We start from the raw sequence: 25,964 nt of genomic DNA on the forward strand, positions 1-25,964 counted from the left end.
AATATCTGGAAGGCTTTCTGAGAAGATATTTAGTCCAGCATGCTGCTCTGGAATTGAAGTGCTGTGCACTGTTCCTCGCTCTGCCAGAGCATGTCTGTGACCTGTAACAAACCCCCTCACCTCTGCTTGCTCTGCTGCCTTTTCTAGCACCATTCCTCAGACAAGCACTCCAGTGCCTGTACCATATCTCAAACGGCTTCTGCTCAGGATGTTTTCTCCAAAGCAGGACTCAGTGTATTCATGCAAGGCAGACTGGACTGCATTCAGCCTTTATTAGCTAATCAATCCCTATTTAATGAGACTGGTAAGAAGTTGTGTACACACACACACACACACACACACACACATAGCCTTGTTTGTGCATTATAATACAATGGCACTTAATGCTGAGGTAATAGGAGCTCTGCATACTTTGAATATGAAAGCCGTAGAAAGTGAATCTTGCATTAGGAAAAAACAAGTAGCCTGTTTTTTAGTGATCAGCTTTGTTGCCTGGGTACCAAGTACAGAAGCTCCTTTTTGCTTCTTGCCAGGAGCCTGTAGGAGTATGCTGTATTTTATTTCAGTCCAGAGCCATTATGGCCATTTATCCATCTCCACAGAAGTGCTCCATTTGCTGCTTCACATAGACCCAGCCTGGCATCAGAGACAATCCTCCCTGCCTGCTGAGGGAACTTGCCCAAGGGTGCCTCAGGGATCTTTCAGGGGAGGATTTGAACTCTCAAAAGCCTTATTGTCTTGGTAAGGCCCAGAAAACAGTGATCCTTCACCTACCTGCTTTTCTGTAGGCCACTGAAAGAATGCAAGGCTGTGCTGCCCAGCAGCTGCTGGCTGGATCAATTGGGATAGCTGAACTGGGGTGAAGAAACAGCAGCAGAGACTGCTGGACTCGGGATTTTACCAGCCTGGAAAAGCCTGGAAAAGCTGTGATGACTGGCTGATGTAGTCTGCAGACAAGACAAGGCTGGTGTCTTGAGACACCAGCAGATTCAGTGTGACTTAACACAGCCTCACGCCATCAGCTGAACCTCAGGAACTCACAGCACTGCAGCTGGGAAGCAGAATACATAAAGCTGAGGGGCTGGCACTTGGGCTAAGGGCAGTCATCTTTCTTTATTCTGGGAATGAATTTGCTTTCTCATTTTCTGTTGCGAATCAGAGGATTCATTCTTCAGTTCCAAGTCTGAGAGACTCTTGCAGAATTAAGCTGCCTTCCCATCAGCATGTCTAATAAAATTGCAGGACATACTAGGTTCCTGAACAACATGGCTGCAAGCCCCAATGCCTTTGAGGGGCTTCCACAGCCATAATCACTGAGGAGAAATAATTACATCCACCTGGATGTAATCATCCAGCTGATTCCATTTAAGCTGCAGTGCAACCTCAGCCAAGTCAATATGCAGGAAAAAGTAGAAATTCTTATTGATAGTAGCAAATTTTCAGTGAAATAGTGTTGATTTGCACATTTCCATGTTTTTTAGAACAGTTATCACTCCTTCAAGCTGCTGTGAAGAAAAACACCAAACAATCCCAGTAAAATTTTCCCAGAAGTATGTTCAGTGCCAGGGAATAGGGATTTTCCAAAGTAACTTCTGACCCTTAAGTGACAAAGCCTAGCAGTGGAAACACAGCAGTTCTCAAACAGTAAGAGATTGAAATACTACCAAATCTCAGCTTCCTCCCACTATGCCAAGTACCTTTGCATTTGGTGGAAAGGCCCAGAGTCACAGAGAGCAAAAGCTGCTGTTGCTTTTTGCCAGTTTCTCCTTGCTGAGTGAGTACCCTGAGGAAGAGCTGGAAATAAACTCTTTCCCTAATCAATTCTGTGGAGAACAGCAACTCCAAAAATAGTGTCATTCTATTTAGTAGCATCACCACTACCAAAGAGGTTTAATTTACTAATTGATTGTATGCAATTCGGCCCAAAAATACCTACTTTGCCAGTTAAAGAGAAGGCCCTAGGACTGTGCAGGGAAAATCCTTAAGGAGATGTAGTGAGGCACTTTGAACATATAAGTAGTTGTAGGAGTGATGGGGGTACACACTAAACTAGGCCAATTACCCACTGAATTATTTCCAGGTGATGGCTGAGATGAGCTGTCTGGCTAGACAAGCAATAGCTTCCTTTAAAAGTAACAAACGCTCTTCTTTCAACTCTTATACCAAAAGTCACATTTTCACCAGTTAATAGCAGGTCCAGAGACAAGAATTCACAAAGTGGAGATAAAACCCAGCAGCTTCAAGCAAGAGCTTGAGCACAAATTATTTTTACAAATCAACTGAAAGGAGGATCAATCAGTAGTTTTTAAATTGCCTTTCCAAAAAGCAAATCAGCTTGACCATATCCATTTTGAAGTTAAAAACTAAGAAATACTTAACCACCTTTATACCAAGTCTTAAGAAGTGCCAACACATTTAAATAGCTGCTTTATCAGCCTATAAATCAGCTTTAACATTCAGTGACTATGAGTAAGAGAAGGTTTTACTCCAGTTCCTTTGTCTGCTCCAAGTTCTCAAAGAAAACAGAATTTGCCATCAATAGGCAAAACTGAAAAACATACAAGGAAGTGACTAAGCATAGTCTCAGTCTCTTCTCACAAGTGTTGGCTTCCCTATGTCCCCACCAAGTGTACCACACCACACTCAGGGGCACTGCATCCTTTTAAAAACCAATTTACCAATTATAGAAGGCACATGCTGGAGCATGCTCTGCTTTCCTTCAAGGCCTTCCCTCACCCTGAGGGATCACAGTGGAAGTGCTGGTATACAGCTGCACAATTCTGGGACTTACCCAAATCATCTCACCAGAGAACTTGAGTTTCCTCTCTGAACTTAAGAGACACTGCAACATCCCTTAAAGGGATCACCTCCAATCACACCTTTTATTACAGTTAGCACCACTGTGACTGAGCCCCTTTCCCTATTTCATTCTGAGAAATGTGAAGTGATGAGTCAGTATCCATGGGTGGTTTCTCAAGAACTTGAATTTACCCTTGGAATACTTGCCAAGATTCCAGATGCCTATTACATATCAATAATATTTTTAACTATCTGCAAAGCCTCATTCTGAACTATTTGTTCCCACCCCTTCCCCTATACTGCCATTTCCACAGGGTTTGCTGTGTGCAACAATATTGTAAATGAAGCCTTCAGCAGCCTAGAGAAAAGACCTGACTGTTGATACTGGCACACCTCATGAAGTGTTTGTAGTAAAACTCAATGTGTGCTGGTGCCTTTTAACTTGGCTTTGAGGGTAGTCAACAGGGCAGATAGAGCAAAGTGCTTCAACTATAACTCTTCCCCCACCTCTAAAGCTATAGACTTATAAACTGATGTTCAGTCTGCTTTTCATTGCTTGCTTTAAACACCTTTCTTTCTATTGGAACTCAATTACACAATAAATGCTGAAGACACATTTAAGTAGAAGATATATCCCAGAGCACTAAGCCTGTATCTCAGTCTGCCTTTGCAAGGACTCAGATTAAGGCCAGAAATGGCATCTATTTTACCCTGCAGCTGTAACAGAGACTCAAGAATATCAACAACAGTGTTTTTAAGTGCTTTATATTTATTATAAAGTATTAATAACTGAATGTATGGAAAATGATTCTCTGTACAAGAGAGTAACATGACAGCTTTTACAAGTTCTGCTATACAGTACATGAAATGCTGCACATTTTTTCAGCCTCTTCAAACAGTACTTGCTATACAAGTCAAAAAGGGTAAACTTACAAGTTTGTTTATAATACAGTGTGTTAGAAAGCACAAACAAATAACATTCAAAATAAACAAGCTCCCAAAAATCAAAAGAAGTCTTTAGATGGCATGTACACAGATTATACTCAAGTTTCAATATACATGTTATTGTTCCCCACAAGATGCTCCACTTTACTGGATTCCTGGAACATGATGAGAATTGAAGGTGCAATAAAAGCACCTCTCAAGCCACATAAGAACTGGATGGGCAGAACAGCAACTTCCTGAAGTGCTCTCCACAGTCTTTGGCTCTATTTATTACAGCCATATACTGTGGCAACACGAGAAGAGAGATGGGCCTCAATTACCAGTACTGTCAATGCCAATCCAGTTACCTGGGGAGCTGCTAGAGCAATTCAAGGCACTCTTCCCAGTGCTGCCAGCCCACAGAACCCACTGTGCAGATCACAGCATTTTAAGAGAACCAGGCTGGGCTAAAGCATATTCTTGAATGACATGGAACAAACGGTTCAAAACAAACTCCTTCAAAATGTCCAGTTCAAAGCTCATTCATACTTCATTTCCCAGGCACACCAGCCTAAGAGAAACATTCATGTGTGCGTCACTCACACTTTAAAGCACACTGCTTCAATGTGTTTAGTTGCTTCTGGTTAAAGTGGTGTAAGGTATCAGCAGCTTTGAAGATAGTGTTCTTGGGGCATGTGAACCTAACTCACAGTCAGTTTTTAAGCCAACTTCACAGTTTAGCAGTTGTCTCCTTCGCTTTTCCTTTTCCTTAAGAGGCAGTGTCAACAACAAATCAGCTTTTACAGCTGTTCAGCTTACAACACAAACCAGAATGCCAACATCCCCCAAAAATGTACCCACAGCATGTTTGCTCTGATGCATGTGGCATTGACACCTAATTTTAAGCTTCTCCCATAATACAAAATAGCTCCTAGATTGGAAAGATTTATAGATATTGCATGGTTGTATTTTACTTTTGCCTCCCAGTCTCATTCCAACTATTTACGGAACTGTAAACAAGTAATTTTTTATAGTCCTCAGTACTGTACACCTGCATTCCCACGAACTGGAATTCAGTGACACCTTCATTAGAGATACAGTAGCCTAAGCACAGTGAAAGTTCTGTTCAGCTGCCCTCTTCATACAGTAACCAACAGGCCACTCCTCCCACATTCACACCTTCAGCTTCATCTTCTGATCAAAGTAGGCATCAAATCGGGATAACGCATATTCCTGGAGAAATAAGAGACATTCAGTATTCAATCCAGTAAACAGCTGTTTTCTTTTTTGGGATGGGGAAACATAATGAGGTATTAACTGTGTTACTTTTCTAATCCATCATCTCAATGCACTAATTAGCTCTATTCAGAAGGATAATCTCTCCAGAGGTGTTCTGGCTTCTTAAAATTTCCTCCAATTTTGTTTCAACTCTAACACAATTAGCTGCTGCCAAAATGTCAGAAAAAAACAGGTACTAAAAAGGCCAGGACTTCACTGAAAAGGTTGGCTCCTGCAACACTTCCAGTAAGATATTCCATGTACCTGCCAGTCCTATCAGTTTACAGTACACTGAGCTCAGACCAAGAGCTGGACTGATCAGTTTCTTGGGTACAAGCTGCTACCTGGCACAGATACTGCTGCACACTGAACATCACCATGGGACAACATGTGCACTTTGAGTTTGCACTTAGTTTGAAATTCTCACTGCGTGTTGGCCTCTCTCTTGCCTGGGATGTCTTATTGCAGAGTAATGCTGCAATGTAGCCAGACAAGGCTATACACTTCCTACATAATCATGGGAACAATTTCTGAAGTTTTTATGATCTTAGATGTTGTTTACATTCTTAAGGAAAGAGCACAAACTAGTAACAAATGGATTTTTAAAAGCTTTACACCACTTAGAAGATACTAGTTGCTCTGAGAGGCCATTCCATTGCATTTTCAATAATGGACCACAAGTTATTTAGATTATTCATTTTCACTTGTGTAAAACTACAATTATAAAACTTACCAGGTACCCAAACTCAATGGATGAGATCTTTGCTTGTATAATAGACCACAAACCCCAGAAGAAGTGTGATGCAAGGGCAAACCTGAAATTACAAGGCTATGTTATTGAGATAAATACCTAGCTAAGTCACAACACCTTATTTCCATGTCCTCTTAGAACAGTATTCCCTAGTTTGGGGATGTCCACATCTTTTCTTCAACTATGATACTACAAAAATAATGCCCCACTGAGTAGTATTCTGTTCACTCCACTGTTAGTGTATATCACATATCTAATCTTACAGTGGACAGATTGTTCTTTACCACATATAAACAGCTTTCAATCTCTCTTGGCTCAAGTTCCTCACCAGTGAGATATGTACAGTATAGCTACCACAGCAGAAGTCTGAAGATACAGTTGTACAGGGCAGGTTACCTGTTAACTTCTACCAACACTTCTTCTTCTAGTTCAGACTTCTCTTCATCGCTCAGATTTTCAAAGCCATCATGGAATGCAGACAGGTAAGTGGAGAGGAAATGAAGCTGGAAGGCAAGTAAACAACTGAGTTACAACTTTTCATCTCAAGATATATTTGTTTCTTTCAGGCCTAGGCAGACCTTCTAGTAAGTTGGCATTTATTTTTTTCCAACCATCAACAGTGTTGGAGTTGGCTTTAAGATTAATGGTGCTTCTAACAATTGCTTGAAAGTCTGGTTTAAGAAAAGTTATAATATCAGGACAGGCAGCATATTGCTACTGCCAACTAATTTCATAGTTGCAGTCTACAACTAGTGGACTCTTTGTGGTGGATTGGTACACTGCACATAGGAAATACTCTATTCTGAATAGCTATTAAGTTACTATGATTTTTAAAGCAAAGTTAGTCAGGATTAGACAAAGTATTACACTTGAAGTCATGGAGGAAATATCTTGGGACACAGGAAGTCCAAAAGGGAATTGAAAGAGAGTTAAGATGTGAAGACTGGACACTGGCATTTAACTATGTCTTTTGTGTCTACCTGCTGTTTCTTTGAAGGATATTTAAGAAAGCTGGCTTTGAAGAATGGGTACTTCTCATATGAGTAATCATACATCCATTCACAGAAGTGATTTCCAATGTCAAATCCTCTGAAAAAGAAATAAAGACAAAGTACCTCAATATTTGCAAACTAGTAATCTGGGGTTTTCTTAAGCTAATCCATAATCAAGTTTAAAAGCACTGGGCTACTCAGAATTTACTGCAGTTTTGCTGGAGGTAGAGAATTGATAACCAGCAAACAACTTTTTGCAAGTTATAATAAACAGTAAGGAGGGGCAGTTAAGAACAAAAGCTACATGAAAATACTAGATTTTGCTACCAAGCTTTATACCAATGGAGACACTAAAAATAACTTCAGTATGTGGTACATCTCAGCGTGAAGTCAAATGTCTCTAATATTGGCATTCTTGCAGGCCAAGAGATCACATTCAAAGTTTTCAATATATTCTACTTTTACATTATTGGAATTCACTGTTTTATTATGTTCCAGCTATGGTGGTGTTTAATCTCAGTGACTATATACACTTAGATCATCCTTAAAACCACATAACTGGATAGCTGAGGGAAGAGAAAGCATGTAGCATAACCATGTAGTGAAAAAGCCATTAGAAAGGACAGAAAGAAAAAACACAAAAGCAAAGCTGCCCTACGTACATATGCACACAAAATCTACCCTTTTCCTCAGCTTCCCACTAGAAAGAAATTTTGACATGCAAGCAAGAAGCCATTTGTACATAACAAACCCTCTAAGTCTGAACAATCAAGCAGCCACAACAACTTTGCCTCTGCTGTGTGCCTAAACTCAAGAGCATCACAACTGTTTTGATTAGTTATATTTGCTAACCACCACTATCAAAGCAGAACACAATTCACTAAAAAAGACAAACAATCAGTAATGCAGCACTTGGCCTCCTTGCAGCATGCAGGAAGGACCAGACTTCCACGCTGAAGAGAAAATAAAGTGTTACCGGTAATTATAGCTGCTGTATTCAAAGTCAATGAGCATCAGCTTTTGGTTTTCTGAACTCTCTCTGCCTTCCAGAAGTAAGATATTACCTGAAAATTAAGATAATACTGCATATTTAATAATGCAGAAAAATCAGAAAAAAGCAGTACTGTGTATCTCAAGGAACATTGTTCAGCTAATCCAAATTATCCCTTATAGGTGCACTGAAAAGTTATAGGTGTGCTGGTTTTGGCAGGGGTAGTTAACTTTCTTCATAGTAGCTGGCACGGGGCTATGTTTGGATTTGTGGTGTTGATAACACAGGATGTTTTTGTTATTGCACAGCAAGTGCTTCTGTAGAGTCAAGGTCTTTTCTGCTTCACAGCCCAGCCCAAAAAGGGACCTGGGTGCAGGCAGAGTTGTGAGGATTAAGGACCAAAGGAATATTCCATACTACATGCTCACTATGTAGAGTGGGAAGAAGGAGGAGGGGATGTTTGGAGTGATGGTGTTTGCCTTCCCAAGTCACTGTTGTGTGTGATGGGTCCCTGCTCTCCTGGGTATGGCTGAACACCTGCCTGCCTGTGGGTAGCAGTGAATTAATTTCTTTGTTTACTTTGCTTGTGGGAGCAGCTTTTGCTTTCCCTAATTAACTGCCTTTATCTTAGCCTGTGAGTTTTACCCATCCAATTCTCTTCCCAATCTCACTGGGAAGACCTAGTGGCTCTGTGGGGCCGAGTTGCCAGCTGGGTTTAGTTAAAGCCAAGTTGCACTGGCTGTTCACCAGCTCTCTGGAAGTTGAGATATATAGCTTTACCTTGTAAAGCTGAAAACAAGAAAGTTTCTGTAAAGGGAGAGGCAGTTTTGTTTTCCCAAGGATCCTCTTTCTCCAGTTTAGCTTGCAGCTGGCTCAGGTGGCCCTGTCAGCATTAGCAATCCTTGCTGCATTGTTTCTTTGCACAGCATCTCTCATATCAGCATAGCACTATCACTGATCATACAACACTAGGGACAGAAATTGCCTTTCAGCAGCCTGAAAGTCAATCTGATCATTCTGCTGTTCTAATACGTGGCACAACCAGAAGGTTTAGGCAATTGCTGATGTGTCTTTCAAGTCACACCATCACTATAATTCATCTAAAAGACATCAAGTCTGCCTCTGTCAAGTAGCACTTGGTAAACAAATGTAGAGCAATGTCAAGTTCTGCAGTAGTGTGACTCTGCAGGTACATCTGTTCTCCATGCCACACTCTTGCACCAAGAGAAAAAGCAGCACAGTATTTCACACACATCCCCCAAACCCCTTGGAGCTTTAGGCTCCCCAGCTTGCCTCAGCCCTAATATGCTCTGACTGCTCTGGTAGTGCACCTTGCCACATCAGCAAGGACACCCCAAACTCCACCACTACTGACTTCTCAGGTTAGTGGCCTTTTGCCCTTTTGCTGCCTATCCTTCTGTCTATTCTGCCGTGCAGTTCCTCTGCCATAGCTGACAAAGCTGGGACCAGTGACAACAAAACAGCCCTACTAGAGCATCCTTCCAGTTCAGCCCAGCTTATCCACTGTTCAGGTGACACAGCATACCCAACACACCTTCAGCCTTGCTTCCTCCTCATCTTTTTCAGTAACTGGCTCAGGAAAATTGTTATTCCTTCCATGACTCCCAGACAACACTAAAAAAAGGTGGGTAAGGTTTTCCTAGAGTTTCTTATCAGTACAAATTAAAAACTGCTATGTCAAACTGCCCTACTGTCTGTTTTCACCATTCACTGCACTTCTTAGGCATCTTTCTTTTAAAATGACTGCAGTGCACCATACTCTGATCACATATATTGCAGCAAAGCAAGGTATGGTCTAAACAGAAAACATATAAGGCTCCCATCATCAGCTGACCTGTACTAACAGAGCTTGAGTACCTTCTTAGCTTAACCCAGTCACGACACCAGAGTTCTCTGAAAAAGCCTGAAGGGCTGCACAAGCTCATACTTTGCTTTGGTACTGTAGAACACCAGTCAGGACAGTACCTCCACAATGTGGCTACCTCTCAGAGAGCAAACAAGTCACCAGAAAAGGCTCAACAGTACATCACTGAGCAATACTGAAATATTCGCAGCTTACCCTCTTGACAATCATTGTGGCAAAATACAACTGGTGAAGAAGTAGCTTCAAGCATAGCTCTAGAAAAAAGCAACAGAGCATCTTTTAAGTAACAAATCACCAAGTTCAGTTCCACTTCCAGGTAATTTTGTTGTAAGAATTTGAAACACTATTCCCTCCTAGCAACAGCCTATTTTCTTAATTAGGAACAAAACATCAGCACTATAAAGTTTGACTTCATTATCAGTAAGTCAGATCAGCAATTTCATCATAGAATTTTGTATTTCTGAGACTCAGGTTGGTCACAGAAACAAAAAGAATCCCCGGCTTGCAAAGTAAGATGCATATAAAGTGTTACACTGTATAACATGTCTGAACAAGTATACAAAAATCCATCCAGAAACTGTGGAGATTAGAAGATAGTGGTAGACAAAATAAGCTCACCTAAGATTTTTCATTTCCTGGGGGAGATTGTAACTGAGAAGTTTGTTCAGTTTTCTGGTTTGGGATTCTCTGGTGAATTTAATTCTCAGCACTTGATTTAGGTACCTGGTAAGAAGAGACAATAATAAAGGGTTTGTAACAACGAGTATATTATTCTTGCCCCATACTATGACACCATTTCGCCTAAAATCAAGGAAGTTTGAAAGAGTTACTGAAGAATACAATACTGTTCTTCAAGGTAACTGAAGTCCTTCATGTGATAGTTTCTGGGTACAGTGAAAGCTTGTGTTCTCAGGCATTCAGGAAGAATGATCTGTTTATCAAAATTACAACAGGTCACCTTTTTTCCCCATGAAGTATTGCATAACTTACTTTTCCATTGTTCCAAAAAGCCACTTAGGTTCCTTATTGAATGGCATTTTCATGCCATGAAATCTGGCCATCTTCTCAGCTATTTCAGCAGATATGTCAGGTAAGCTTAGTTCTTCAGTGCTCAGTTTCCTGCTCTGTAATAAAACACAGTATTCTTACAATACAGTTAATTGATGAGTTACAGAGCTGTGATTAGTTATATAGCACTAGGTTCCATGCAGTACAGTGTGAAGTGCAGTATAGTACTCAAGCAATACTCTTTTTTGCTCACAGATGAACTTGCAAAGTTGCTGCCTTTGCAAAAGCTGTTAGCCAGCCCTACTAACAACTTAATCAATTCACTTCTAGATTCAAGACCTGGGGAGTATCACATCTCACACTAAGAATATCTTCAAAGCAGATCAAGTATAAATATTTAAGAACATCAAAAGCGTCTGCTCTTGCTGCTGTTAAAGGGAAGTGTTACTCCACAGCTTCCCCATGCTATGTTTGGTATCTAATAGACTTTTTATCTTCATTTATTAGCCTCTGCTAGAGTTGAAGAGTTTTTAGATATCTCCCCCTGGCAAGAGTTACAATGGGGCTCTGCAACACCCACTCTAACTGTATCAAATTACAGACAGCAATTACTACAGGCAGCCAAGTATTCCATTCCCACATCCCTGCTTTTCTGGGCAGTCCAGAGACCTTCTTGTCATGATCAATTAAAACAGCTTCCAGCAGCCCACTAACTAATTACGAGCAGGACTTACGGGAATGAATTCCTCCAGTCGCCCTTGTGGGAAGATTCCGTACAGCTTTGGGCCGAGTGCTCTCTCTGCAAGAATGGCAAACATAACACTTTCCAGAACCATGGCTTCTGCTCCCTACCGAAGAAACCAAAGCATTAGTTGGTGCTTGCACAGAAATTAACGTGGCTGTGCACAACAGCTGAACTGTTAGCAAGTGAGAAATTTTAGGGCTAGCTTTGAAAAGACTCAACATTCTACTAATCAAAGTTTCTTGACTAATAACTTTTAGTCAGCATGGGAACAATACAAGTATTTTGCTTTCAAGTTTATAGCTGAGGAAGAAAATCTGTATTACTTTTGGTGGGTCACGTCAAAGGAAAACTGCAAAAACCAAAACACCCTCTCCTCTCTAACCTGTGGGAACTCTGCAAACTCATTTCCTGGAGGAGCTCATCCCACTGAAACACAACACAGGAACTACAAATATTATCCTATATCAACTATTTTAATACTCTTCAGAACACTACCTCTCAAAAGAACACTTTAGCTACACAAGTGAATGAACTGAACAACACTTTTCATTTAGAAGAACAACCTAGAATGTGCTTAATGGAAGGAAATCCTAAGTTTTTTGGGTTTTGTTTTTTTTGAAGTGAGGAAGTAATTTCTGCTAAGGAATGTGTGTGTATAAATGTTCTTCCCTTTCTACCACCAAACATACCTCAAGTTTCAGTAACTTTTCTCTAAGGTTTTCATACACCAATAGGCTTGGTTCATAACAAGGACAAGCAGACAACTTTTGAATATGAATTTAAAAGTTAACAGAAATATGAAATATTTAGTCTCAAAAGCACAGTTAAAAATCACTGAAGTGTAGCTTCCTGGATGGGTAAGATTATCTGTAACTAAGCACAGAGGTCACATTGTAAATATCTCCTTCTAGCAATTATGTTCACCAGAATCCAGCTCTACTCAAATCCTAAAAATCTGCCAAGTAACTGCCTACTTTTGAGCAGCTCGTCTCAAAGTCAGACCCATAACACTTAAAAGTGTAAGAACGAAGAGCACAACATTAAGAAACCTCTCAGGTATTTCTGACCACAGATCCTTTTGCATTACTGCAGTCAACACAGTATCAGACAGTATATAACTGTATACAAGCTCCACTCTTGAGTACACTTCAGGCAGCACCGTTGATAAATTATTTTGATTATTGTCCCACACATTATTCTGAGATCTTTAATAAATTCTAGTGTTTCATATTGAAGTGTAGTAAAGACTCATGTAACTGTGTTCTGCAGCACTGAGACTTTAAGACAACTTGCATATGAATGTATTGCATCTATGTTCTCCATTTTTTCATCCCAGTTCCTCAAAACACCAAATGCTTTATCCACTAACACACCAAAAATATGTTTTTAATAATTTCACATTGCCCTCACCATCACAGGTGTGAACTCTTTCCATTCAATTCTGAAACCTAATGCCAAGCACCAAGAAGGAAATTAGTTACAAGCTACTGAATGTCCACTCTATTATTAACCAACACTGACTTTGACTGCACCTGGTACAACACCAAGCGTTTTTAAGTCTGTTTCCATTAAGGTATCAGTTCCTTATTTCCATATCATACTGAAAAGCAACTCACTATTCTTGGATAACAAAGTACAAAAAGCCCATCTTATTCATTAAGACATCTCTTCATGCATCAGAAGTGACAAGCACCAGAAGAACTTTCCTCTCCTGAAATCAAATGGTTACTTGAACACAAGTCCAGTAAGAGTTTTGGAACAATACCATCCATGTAACCTCAGGCACAAAGGCTTCTCCTTCGTAATAGCCAAGGGACCATTTGCCAAGTCTCCACTCCATACACTACTGTCAAACACAGGATAGGTGTGGAAATAAACTACTGAAGGACATGAAAGAAGTTCTATAGCATACTTCATGTGGACACTGAACGATTCCAGGTATCTGACTCTTCACATTAATGTTCACCTGATGAGTTCAAAGGATCAAGCACTGTAGCCAAGGACATTATGTACCTCAATGCCTTCAAGCACTTTGCAATATACTTAATGCTGCCCAGACAATATTTTAGGATCTAAAGCACTCCATTTTGACCAGTTTCAGAGATTCATCCATAAGCACTTGTATTTAGATTTCTAGAGAAGATTGGACCACTCATGTTTTTAAAGGAATACTTAGAGATCAATGTTTTATTTCAAACCTAGCAATTATAAACATTTTTTACAAGACTTTCCCAGGATGCAACTCCCATACGGGCAAGGAGAGATCAGAAGCCTTTATACACTTCAGTCGGAACTGAAGCTTCTGTTTTTTTCCTGCCTTAACAAAAATTTCACTGTAAAATACATAAAGTAGTCATATTCTAAGGAAAATTACCACAAATTACAGCAAAACCAAAGTAAAGCAAACTCCTGTTAAAAGGCCTTATGAGCTGACAGAAGATTGTCCAATATCCGGGCAACTCAGAAGCTACAATGACTTTGTTAGTGAGCCCAGAGGATTTTATTCTCTCTAAAGAATATCATCTCCTCTCATAACCTAGACACAAAAAAAATTACCAAATCCATCCTGACAGTAATTCTTGAGAACACTGATTCAACAGTGAAATTTCAGCACCATGAGATTAATAGCAGAAAACCTATCAGCAGAGAATCAGTATTTTCAAGAAACAAATACCACAGATCAAGTTCTGAAGTTCAAAGACTTGTTTCCTGTACTGCAAAACTTCTATGAGCTTCTGTCACCAGGGTGGGGCTTGTTTGGACTTTTGGGGTTTTTTTAATACCTTTAACTATTATTTTACATGAATGTGGTAGAGGAGAAATCAAACCATCTCCATTTTTCATCTTTGAATAAAACTGAGGTATCAAACCAGCATATTTTTCAGTTCAACTGATTGAAGCTGTTCCAGTAAGCTAAACAAAGTTCAACCAAACTTCAAAAGCAGTCATTCAGCAACAAAAAATTTAAAACCAGTTTCAACTCACTAGGGAAAAAAAACCAAAACCAAACAAATGCTTGAAAATGTTTCAGATGGCATTCCCAGAAGGCAAAAATACAAGGGGAGACAAGCAGCACTTATCAATTGAGTAAAATGTACTTTTCCCTAGTCACTGCCAAAATCACTACGAGCTGAAAACAGTACATAACCACCAAGGCATCTGGCTAGCGTGCTGCAATGTTATCCTCTTCTGAAAAATACTGCCAGGGTAGAAATCTAAATCACCAAATCCTATTCAGATGACTTTAGGAAAAGACACTCAGCTAAATATTATGCTGCAGGAGAAGAAATTATTCCAAATGCAAGAACTTGAAAGTTCGCAGAGCAGAGATGATCCAAGCCCAGTGCTAATCAGGAACACTTCATGTTCAAGAGCAAGTTCTCTCCAGCTCCATGTACTTTCCTCAGAGGAGTTCATCAATGTATTAAAAAACTAGGGATCAGGTAAAGCACAGAAATGATGTTCATCTACTTAAGAAGAGTCTAATACTCTTCTAGAAATAGCAGTACTGATACCAATATTCAAAATGATAAGAAACCATTTAGGTTTAGGGTAGAACTGGGGGATGCTTCATAATGTGGGATTCTTGAATCTTTCCAAGCTATGTCCAGACACTCACATAATGTTGCTTCTGTGAGCAAATAAATTTCTTTTCTTCATTACTTTTTTACATCTTATAGACACAGTCCAGGTGGAATAACTACTGGTTTAAAGCAAGCCGGATCACCATATTTCCCTATAATCTACAAAATTCTGTGAAATAAGCAAATTTAATTACTCACTTGCAAGTCATTTTCCTTCTGAGACTGTACAGACTCTCCCTTATTACAGGACCTCTATGAATGAGAAAAAGCAAACACAATGAGAAGATGAAATTTAAAGTTATTAACCTGCAACCACCAGAACAAAGGGAGTAGAAGTACCAGCTACAGTTAACTAAAAGTCTCAACACTGTCTCAGGTCTGTGACAGCTACAGCACTAGTATCCATCTGACCTCTGACCACCACACTTCCAACAGTTCCAAAATCTTTCAAAAGGATGTGCCACTGAGACCAAGCCACTCGTGTAAATACCTGATTTTCACTTATTTTTATTGTTTCCCAGTCTTTCAAAAGAAGATTTCAATGCACCATAAGCTCAGAGGAATGTTTGTAATTAAGAGAAAATTAAGTCCCTCTGCATGACATCTGGGATGAGATTCTTCCAGCCAAAGCACTTGAGATGCATTACAGAGATTACATAAAAGCCTTACAAGGACTTTGGAAGAGTCATGTTATGAAGGTTGCAAAGCACTTTTTTTGCTTATTACCTTATTTTCCAAATGTCTTGTGGCTAGAATTTTCTTATTTAGAGTGTGCTGTCTTCGCTGTATGTCCAGTGTACCACTGGCTGTGCAAATCCAAGATTGTTCTCAGAATGAATTGCCCATGTAAGCCAAAGGTGTCTCAGTAGGAACCACATTATACTAGCAAAACTTGAACAATTTCCATGCATAACGTATTGTGCTAGGGTTATTAAGAGTCATTATAAAGCAGTTTCAGAATATTAAACCACACCCTCAGCAACTGAACCCTCAATGGCACATGCTTTTAATAGAGCTGCACATTTAAAAATACAAGATGTATTAAAAACCTTGTCCTTTAAAGGGCTCGAAGGTAAGGAGAAGAGAAAGCAAATATCTGCTTAGAATTAGTGACAGTTTGTGGCTGCTATTTATGTTGCAATTCCACCATTGACTGTTTAAACCAGACTAGCTTTAGAGGCCCATAAAGGCAGCCTGCATCTCCACCTTCTCAACACAAACATTGCATTCACAGAACCATGTGCATACCTTCCTCTTCCAAAGCTCTAACATGTCCAAAGCAAGGGTGGAAATATGAACTTAATGCAATACAGTTAAGCAACACCAGCTGCCTTAAGTACAGTACAACGAGCTCTGCAGTTACAGTATTTCAGAAGCTACAGAAGAAGGACAGTTAACAACAATCCATGGTCTTTCAGCAAGTACTTCCCATAACACTACTATATACGTTTAAAACAAGACAATATGGAAACTACTGTTACTTTATATTACTTTCAAGGAAATTAATAAAGTCCAAACATATTCACTACAGCTAAATGTGTAACTACTCAATAGCATTAAAATCATTTACGAAGGGCTTCTCTGAACAAGCATGGTCTACATCAATAGCACTCTCAGATTTTTCTTGAGCAGTCAGAAAGTTACTCACCATTCAGGAGTCTTTCCTGATAAATGGTGCTCTCAGAATGGTTCCGTTCAATCAGAAGGTAAGCAATTAGACTTTTCCCTAAAACCTGAACTGGCATCTGCTTTCCAGAGGTCATACTGTATAAAGAGCTAGCCAGTTCCAAAAGTCCACCTCAAATTGCTGTTGGAGACAGCTTAATGGCATCTACTGTGCCATTAGAAAGGGACAGCTCGGGCTATACTGCAGTCATCACAAGAGACTTCTGCAACATCCCTTCCCTCTTTTCTGTTCCCTCAGCATGAAGCATTAGTTTCCAGAAGAAAATGAATACAAAAATGTAAATAACTTGCAAATATGAATGGGAGCTTGGAGAGGATCAGACTTCACAAGCGGCCATGTACTCAGCTTAGGATTAGGAAATTCTTCACTATACATGGGCAAGGAGAACAATGTTTGCAGGATGCAATATTATGTACCAGAAGTTACAGAGTTTAACAGATTAAAATAGTAGATTTTGATTATTTCCTGATTCCACATTCACCTCTGAGAACAGTGGCTCAAAATAAGGCATCTCATAATTTGATCAACCTATTTAGTTCACTTGTTCTTGGCAAAATCAATTTCACTTTTTCCATAACTCTTAATAGCCCACTCCAACTAATGTCCAATTCTGGGAACTACTTACATCAACAAAAATGAGGCAATTTTAATTACCTGAAAAAGAGAATCACCGAGTAACTGCTAGAGTTTTTTAATTGCTCTCTCTACATGGAAACTAACTAGAAAAGGACATGTGTTCTACAGCTTCAAGATTTCTTCAAATATTTGTTCAGAGCTTTTTTTATTGTGGGAAGATTTATTCTCAAAACCCTGAGAAAGTTCACTACAGTTTTAGTAAGGGAGGACAACTATATTCAATACGAGTTGTTTAGAGTCTAATTTGTGATCACTTAAATTGAATGGGGAACAGTACACATTGATCTTTGCTCAGATGACCAGACAGTGTTTATACATCTGGCAATTTGATACAAAAAAAATTGAGGTCAACATTTTCTTCCTAATGTCCTCAATTCATTTCTTCTGTACCTGAAAGATACAGAAGATACCTGAAAGATAAGTCTCTTACCAAAAAACCCACATGATGCTTGACTAGAGAATTCTGTACAGAGAAGGAACTTTTATCTTTTTTTTTCATACGTAACTTTGAGTTCTGCTCACAAATTTAAATAAAATATAACTCAATTTTCCTGAGCTTACTCAGCTTTAGTTTTCAATACTTCAAAATACTGCAATAGTTTGAATTGGATAAATCCCTAGGAATTCAAATCTTAAATCACAACATTACAATGAATTGCCTCAGAGCTTAGAGGTGACCTGAGCAGGGGAAACTTTTCTAGAAGCTGTTGGTAGATGTCAGTTTGAACTTCAGTGTATGGAACAAAACCAGTTTTAGATTTAGCAATAACCATTTCTGCTTCTAAGGATCTGCCATTGATCACTTATCCCTGTCAGACCTGAAGGAACCGATACTAATTTGCTGAAGTCCTAAAAATCTAGCATGTGAAGAATTCCCAATTCAAGCTCTACAAAAGCCACAACTCCAATCCTCTACATTTCAAGCTACCATTCTGTTATGAGGGAGCAGAGAAGAGGAAGGGACAGTTTTTTGATATTCTGTTATTGGCTGTAAACATTCAGATGCACAGACAGTAGCTGGTGCTACTTAAGGCTTACTTTTAAACAATGAAATCCAGTACTAAAGAAAATGAAAGCTGTAGAGAATGCTCCACTTCAGAGATCTCATACTATACCGTGAATCGTGTCTGTCACCTGGAAACCAGAGTGCTCTAGGCACGATCGCATGGGCAAGCCTGCAGCAGAGAACACATGCATATACAACTAAAGTGGTACATTACCCCCAGAACACCCTTAATGCCACCCAACACAAATATATCCCCGTAAGAGGTGCTTGGTTTCTTTCAAGCCGTCTGCCAGTGCCAGGGATTTGTAGTTACTCCATGCTACAAACAGACATGGACACCAACAACCACAGAAGACGTTGATAATTACAGTTACACAGCAGTCTGCATTTTATTTAGTTAGACAAAATAAAAGGCAGCAAGGCAGGTATGGGAAAAGATATACCACGGAACTGTGGCAACCATTTATACTCATTTTGCATCTGCTCACATAGAAATTGAGAGACCAGAAAGGAACATTAGGTATCCTGGTTTGTTTTTCCTCATTTGTATACAAGATTTTGTTTTGGCTGTTGTAAAGGTAACAGAGTCCCAGTGAGTCAGAGTTCAAGGTTCTTTTAACACGTGTAAAAGAATGGGAATTAATCTGAGTTACCTTTTGATAGGTGAACTTGAAATTTCACCTTGATTTGAGCTTATTTTGTGTTGATGCCACCTTATGTTGAAATCCTATTAGCATTTTCAAGATGCTATTTTGAATTTAAGTAGAAACACTATGGTGATATGAATATGAAATCCAATTTTAAAGTCTGGACATTAAATGGCATATTGTTGGATAACCTTTAGTTTCAGTTGTTTACACTAATACAACCAACAGTTAAAGACATTTTGCCACAAGTTTTACTTTCAATGCTCCTCTTTACATTGAGCAACAAAGCTGGAGCAAGAATAAGTGAAGCAGAGTAAGACATTTCCCTTTTTTCAGTGTAGGACATATCTGCATTGTGCCTCAAACATTGGAGTTTTAATGTGGTTAGTACTTTAACCTGTCACAAGTACAATACTTGTCTTAAAAAAAAAGTTCTGCTCAAGGATATACTCAAGAGAAGTCCTTGATTTATAAACATCCATGCCAGTGCGACCATTCATAATAATGGCCGAGCCAGCACAGTTCATCTCCACCCAGCTCCCCCCAAAACAGTCATGCACACAAAAAATCGGCTTAAACATATCAGCTATGACAGAGGAAGGCACAAAGCCTTCCCTGTGTGGCAGCTTTAGCCAGCTGGCATGGTTTATATTGGATGAGTTTCATGTACTGACATTTGTGTCTTCCAAGAGTCATAATAAGCAAACTGGAGCTATTTTCAAACTGCAAAAAAGGTTCCTTTAAAAGGTGGCTCAAAGAATTATGGTGCCAGTATCATTCATAAGTTAGTAATGAGAGATCCATTTTTCACTGGTATTCAAAATTTTAACTTAAACTTGTGTTCTGTACGTACAATAATTTGGTGCAGGTTGCTATAGATACACAGTATTTACAGTAAAGAGATAAAGAACTGATATCACTGGTTTGTGCTCCAATTTCAACAGAAGGTAAAATGGACAAGAGTTAAGACATGCTACAAAGGCTCAAACAAACAAGTGGTAACTACTAATACCCAGTGGCAGTTACAATAAAGTCATTGAGAATTAAGTTGTGATTTTAGCATAAGGTCTCAAAACTCAACTTACTTCAGCAGTGTTCCTTAATTCCTACAGGGTTTTAAACTTAAGCAACTTCACTAAAAATGTCAAATTACTCCCACTTAACAGGCTTGTCATAACATTCTGCTTATGCCACCCAGAAACTCAGAAGTCCTATGTGAGGTTTTCAAAATAACCAATAAAACAGTTTGCTTATATTTTAACTTGCACTTAAGGTATAGGGGCTGGAAGAGACAAATGTTTGTTGACAAAAATTGTGAACCTCAATGCAATCAAAGTTTTACCTTGGGACTTTCTCTGCTTACTTAACCATTAGTGAACTGCACCAACAAGAGCAGTCATTTCACTGCCACTATGGAAATAAAGGAAGTTAGACATCTCAAAAGATCCTTCAACACCAAGAGCAGAAAGGTTAGAAAGTTATGAACACACTTTCAGTTTTCAAACCAAATTAGTTCTGATTTTAGAGCCCAGAAATTTATTTTGATTTCTTCAGTGGATAGGGGCAGAGAAGAGGCAAGTTAAAAAATACCCTGAGGGAAGAAGAGGGCAGCCAAATTCTAGAGTCCACTTTATTTTTCCTTTGAAAAATAAGGGAAAGGTCATATTTCTTTACAGCTCTTGGGAAACAGAAGCTCTACCACTACAATAGTTTTACAGCCCATGTTCCTACTCAAGCTTTCTACGTATTAACTCAGCATTACATTGAAACCTGTATTAATTCTTAAAAATAACCCCAACTTAGCACCAATCTTAGGAGTCATTTTGAAAACAAAGTTTCACACCCCCTTTTTTCACTCTGCTTTTAGTGAGAGTGAAACTAAAAACTATTTAAGCTTCAATTACTGAACTTCTACATACTTTTCTTGTTTAACTTTCCCAACACACATATGGTGCTGTAGCCAAGCAATTCATGCTATTCCAAACCACTGGGATATCTTACATATTTCTGGTAAAGTTTGTTACCACAGGAAAGTTAACAACTCACATAATATAATAAAGGGGCACTTCAAAGTCAGTCAAGCAACAGTATCTAATAAGACTTTTAATAGTAAGTTTGGTCAAGACAGCAGAAGCAGGAAGAATGGGCTGAAATCTCAGGAACAGAGAATCTTCTGCAGATATTGGATCAGTTGTTCAAAGCAAGTGACTGAGTACTGGAAAAGATAAAATGACTGGATAATAAAACCAAACCCTCTAAGTCAAACAAACAATTGCCAACATACAGATGTAATGTTATGAAGCTGCAATTTTTCATAAGGTTAAACACTTATGTTATGATTGCTTATTTGCAATATAATCAAGTATGTAGCAGAGCTGGACAAGAGAAGATCTGCTGTACAGTGCTAGAGTAACAATCTCTCAACTTTAGAAGAGACCTTTGGAAGACTACAAATAGTCTTGCTTTTAAATGTTACTATTTGAAACAGATTTGCCAACCACTTCACTTAAGGTGTGACAAATTTCGATACTATTTACATTTTACTAACCAAATAAAAGTAACATTAAGAGAGTTCAACAAAACATCTGGTTAAGTTTCTGTGCCAGCTGTAAGGCATTTCACGCATTCAGGAAAGCATGTTTTGGAATGAGATGACTGTACAGTATTGATGTTCACGCTACATTCTTAGTCTAAAACTATAGATCAAATCTTCTAGCAGCACAAGTACCCATAATATCTAATAAAATGCTTGAGCGGTGTATAACTTGACAAAACCTTCAACTAATCTCCAAGATTCCTAAGTGCTATCAAGATTAAAATTAAGCAGTTTAGTCTCTTGCAATCTAGCTAGTTATGTCAAAGTCCTACATTCTGTACAGAAGCAAATTATTCTGAAACACCACAGTCCAAACTTAAGACCATAAACAAAACATTAGTGCCAAAACAAACAGCAAATGAGCCTTCAGCTAATTCGCGCCAGTCGGGATCTGTGTAAAAAGGAGTGTAAGTTCTGGACAATAACAAACCATAAAGAAAACTGCTTTCAGCTTGCAATCTAACCCCCACCACAGAAACATTCCCTAAAGAATAAAGCTGCATGGTGTCACAAATGAAGATCTCCAAACATTAGAGTGAAGCTGCAGAAACCCTCCCACTCCCAAAGCACTGCATGTACTCACCATCTGCAGGATTGCACCGTATAAACGCAGGAGAACTGTCCGTGGCTCATCGGCAACTGTCTCAATGGTGTCAGGGAGCGAGCACTGAAACAGCATGTTGCTGAGGCCACCTCTGGAGACAGGAAATACATTGATTGGCTAACTTGGAAAAGCACATCTTCTGTTTTCAACAGATTAGAGGTGCAGTAAACAGCCTTTTGGTGTGATTAATTGGTCTATTCTAACAAGAAAGTTTTCCAACAGTACCAATAACTCATATGGGGCTTTGATAAAAATATGGCAGCTTCGTGCTTCCTAGTGTACAGTTCACCAGCCAGAGCTATTGATCCAAATTACAGCTCAAGCTATTAACAAATGGATGTAAAATGCAACAAACAACTATGTAGAGCTAAGTAAATTATTTTCAGCGATGCTGGAGTCTTGACAGATATACTTTGCTGCACAAGCAAAACAATGGCAGAAAAAGTTCAAAACCATGCAGTGAATATAAAACTCCAAATTTTAATTAAGACCTGTTATCACAGAATTGGCAGCTACAAAACTCAGCTATAAAGATTTAACCTGTGCTACAGCCTTGCTGATGGAAGTCTCATTTCTGCTGTCTTTCTTTAGGGACACATTTTCAATTTTGAATTTTACAGTTAAAACAGTTCTTTATTTGAAATAAGCTGCTCATGTATTTGTCAAATCTAAAATCACACTCAGTTTCTCTGATCTAGTATCTATCTAGATCAATAAAGCTGTGGAAAATAAAATAAATGCTGTGACTTTTTCATGTAAAAATACTGTTGTTAGACAGTAATTATGTAAAAAACCCAGCATGTCTGTGTATCATCTGAATGACTGAAGCACAGATTTCCCTAATTTGTGTCTATCTTGATGAGATCTTAAGTTTCTTGAGGTTCTTGCAGCTCTTAAGAACACACATCCACTCAACCCACATGTTCTTCACTGCTTTGCTTGTCTGCAATCTTTCCATTATCATTTTGTTCATGTTCAAATTTTCCTTCTGCAAGTGATTTTGCCTATAACATATAATACCTTGCAGTGACCTTGGATTACAAGAATCCACAGCAGATCCAAAATGTAGTGGCTAAAATGCAGTTCTCAGTCCTAACCTGACATTCCTTTCAATGCTTTTTCAAATATTCTTCTGGGCTCTCTTTCAACACAGTAGGGAAGCAGAAAAGACTTTCTGGAAAAAAAAAAAAAGGCTACCAAGGAGGAGACAGGGGCTGGCCTACATATCCAAAGTCAACAACTGAGAAGAAAAAAAGAAATCTCAAGAAGACAGGGTAAAACAGCAGCTGCACAATATGCTTAAGAAAGGAGACAGAAAAGAACCAGGTGGCTTGGCAGGCACCCAAAAAAGGATGTTTAGAGACAAGATATGAAGTAACTTTGAACCATGAAGGTGAACAGGTTGGAAAAAAACCCAAGAGACAGATGGAAAGGATTTCAAAGGAAAAGCAGAGTCAGCTACTCAAAGACAATCCAAAAATTGGTTAGTTACACTAACTACACTTCTGGCTTTATCTGAACTGTGCTAAACAGATTTTTGTAAAAAAAAAAACCAAAACATTTGCTGCCTTTTCTAAGCCTCTGACAAAAACTTTGGTGAAAATTATTTAATAGAAGAACAATAATTAAATAGAAGAACTATGCATACTGAAAAATACTTTACAAGAAATACAGGACTAAAGCTCAAGAATCTGTATAGTTATATGACTTAAACAAATGCTCAGCTTGCACAGTGTGTGAAAGCCCAGAAATTCTTCTTTTTTTATACCAGACAAGCTAAAGTGGCATGCTTTAGTGATGCTGAACTCCATTTAACAGAAGTTTCACTGTAGTTTAAGTTCACTACAGCATTTAAGACTTCAAAGGTTACCTGGAAAAGTTATCAAGGAAATCCATACAGGAGCATAATAAAAGGCACTGTTCTTCTGAAAGGTCAGTCAACTCCACAGCTTGTTTAAAGGTCAAAAGGGCACATCTCACTCACACAGATACAGCTACCAGCTACTTAACTGACAGCTGTACAAGAACATGATTTTGCAATATTAATGGACATGTTGGAGAATGCACACTGACTGAAAACAGAATCAGCAAACCAATATGATGCATCTTCCAGAGATGAAAGTGGTGAGAAGACTTTTCCCAAAAAATCCCAACTACAAATTAGCATGGCTTTATACATTCTTAAGTTTCAGCTCATCTTCTCTTCTGCCCAATTTAGAAAGCACCAAGCCATTCTGAAGTGTTGTCTCACATGAGATGTTTCCAAGAAATGCAAAGATAACTGTGTTAAAATGTAAGGCTTTAGAAAGTAAGAACCAAAGTCAACAACACACACTAATACAGATGAAAATTTAATTAAGCAACTCAAACTAGACATATCAGATTAGTCTACTGTTTAGGAATTGTATTGGTTTTGTAAAAATTCTCTCCCTTCCATTAACTCCTTATGATCGTGTCAAATGAGGAGAAACAACCTAGAAAAACAAATACTACCTGCACTGCATCTCAGTGAGTCGCTAATTTTTTCAATAAGGCTTTTAAAATAAATTTAGAAATGAGCAGGATGTGTTTTACACATCAGAGCATTGTCAACTATGTGTGCTCCCTTAGGTACCTAGAATAAATGAGTGCATGATTTGTGTAGGACAAAAGTAGAAAGATAAGGAAAACAAACTGATAACAGTAGCCTTTGAAACTGTCCTCGACTCTGTCTTTAATCAGGTAGAACGAGCAGTCTGGAAGGTGTGAGACAAGCAGTGCGTAAAGGGGAAACTCTGAACTAACATCGATTTAGTTAGGGCAAAATAAAGATGCTATTTAATTCTGCAAAGAAGGCAAAGATCTCCAACACATTACATCATATGGCTTCCAGAACGTCCCCAATTTACATATCCCTGCTGCCAACGTGCTGAGTCACAAGCACTCGTTACTGTGTGCTGTAGAAGATGACTCACATCGCCGGTACACCGCGTTTACCTGATGACTTCTCAGTGCGGAGCGGCCAGGGCCAGCCCATCTGGGCCCTTTCCCCGGCAGGGAGCTCGGGGCGCGGTGCAGCGGTTTCTGCCGACTCCATCCCTCTCCCGGCCGGGCGCGGGCCCCTCCCCCGGCGCAGGGCCGAGACGGGGCCGTGGCGATGCAGCAGCGGCAGCAGCCGCCGCCTCCCCGCACCACCGCCCGCTCCGGGCCGGGGGCGCGGCAACGCAGCCGGCACCGCCCCCGGGACCCCCGCACCCACCAGCCCGCTCCCGCCGCCCACTAAACCGAATTCAGGAGGGATTTAAAAGCATAAAATGAAATTAAAGACGGAGCCCCTCGCCTCCCCCGCGGGTGTCGGCTCGGACCCGCGGCGCGCCCTCGTCCCCGCCCCCTGGATGGGCCGCCTCCCCCTCCGCGCTGACCTGATGGGGCTGATGCGCAGCTGCTCCTCCCGCAGCCCCCGCCAGGCCCCCGGCAGGAACTCCTTGCACCACAGATACGCCCGGCGCCGCGTCCGGGGGTCGAGCGGCGGCGACTCCTCCTCGAGCGGCGGAGGCAGCGCCGGGGGCGGGGTCGCGACACCAACGCCTCTGCCCGCCACGGTGGGGTCCTTCCCCTCAGGGTCGGGGTGAGCTAGCGGCGAGGGCGGCTGCCCGGTCGCGGCGGACCCGCGGCCAAGGAGGAGCCCGAGCGGGGACGGGTCGGCGTCGCCGTTACAGAACTTGGTTTTCATGGCGCGGCGTGGGGGGGGCGCGGCGGCCGTTGGGGCGGCGGGCGGGGGCGGCAGCTCGCGTGCGTCCCTCCGCCGTCAGCGCCGGCGGCGAGTGAGCCCCGCGCTCGCGCCCGGCCCCC

The 25,964-nt window shown here is 40.1% G+C and overlaps 1 protein-coding gene across 3 annotated transcripts; it reads right to left on the reverse strand.

Moving 5' to 3' along the window:
* Positions 1-3,546: 3,546 nt before the first annotated feature.
* On the reverse strand, positions 3,547-25,964 carry CHKA (choline kinase alpha). 3 transcript variants are annotated; one of them, XM_038137941.1, is made up of 12 exons: positions 25,535-25,964; positions 22,113-22,224; positions 15,156-15,209; positions 11,363-11,476; positions 10,611-10,744; positions 10,239-10,343; positions 9,816-9,874; positions 7,721-7,808; positions 6,733-6,841; positions 6,149-6,255; positions 5,735-5,816; positions 3,547-4,956 (listed from the first exon to the last, which is right to left on the reverse strand). In XM_038137941.1, exons 1-12 carry the CDS (start codon positions 25,843-25,845, stop codon positions 4,897-4,899), a joined length of 1,335 nt encoding a protein of 444 aa, XP_037993869.1. In that variant the 5' UTR covers positions 25,846-25,964; the 3' UTR covers positions 3,547-4,896. The 3 variants fall into 3 exon arrangements, with proteins under 3 accessions (XP_037993869.1, XP_037993872.1, XP_037993870.1); XM_038137944.1 differs by lacking the exon at positions 25,535-25,964 and adding an exon at positions 25,110-25,475; XM_038137942.1 differs by lacking the exon at positions 15,156-15,209.

This window comes from Motacilla alba, chromosome 5 (genome assembly GCF_015832195.1).
Source record: "Motacilla alba alba isolate MOTALB_02 chromosome 5, Motacilla_alba_V1.0_pri, whole genome shotgun sequence".
NCBI lineage: Eukaryota > Metazoa > Chordata > Aves > Passeriformes > Motacillidae > Motacilla > Motacilla alba.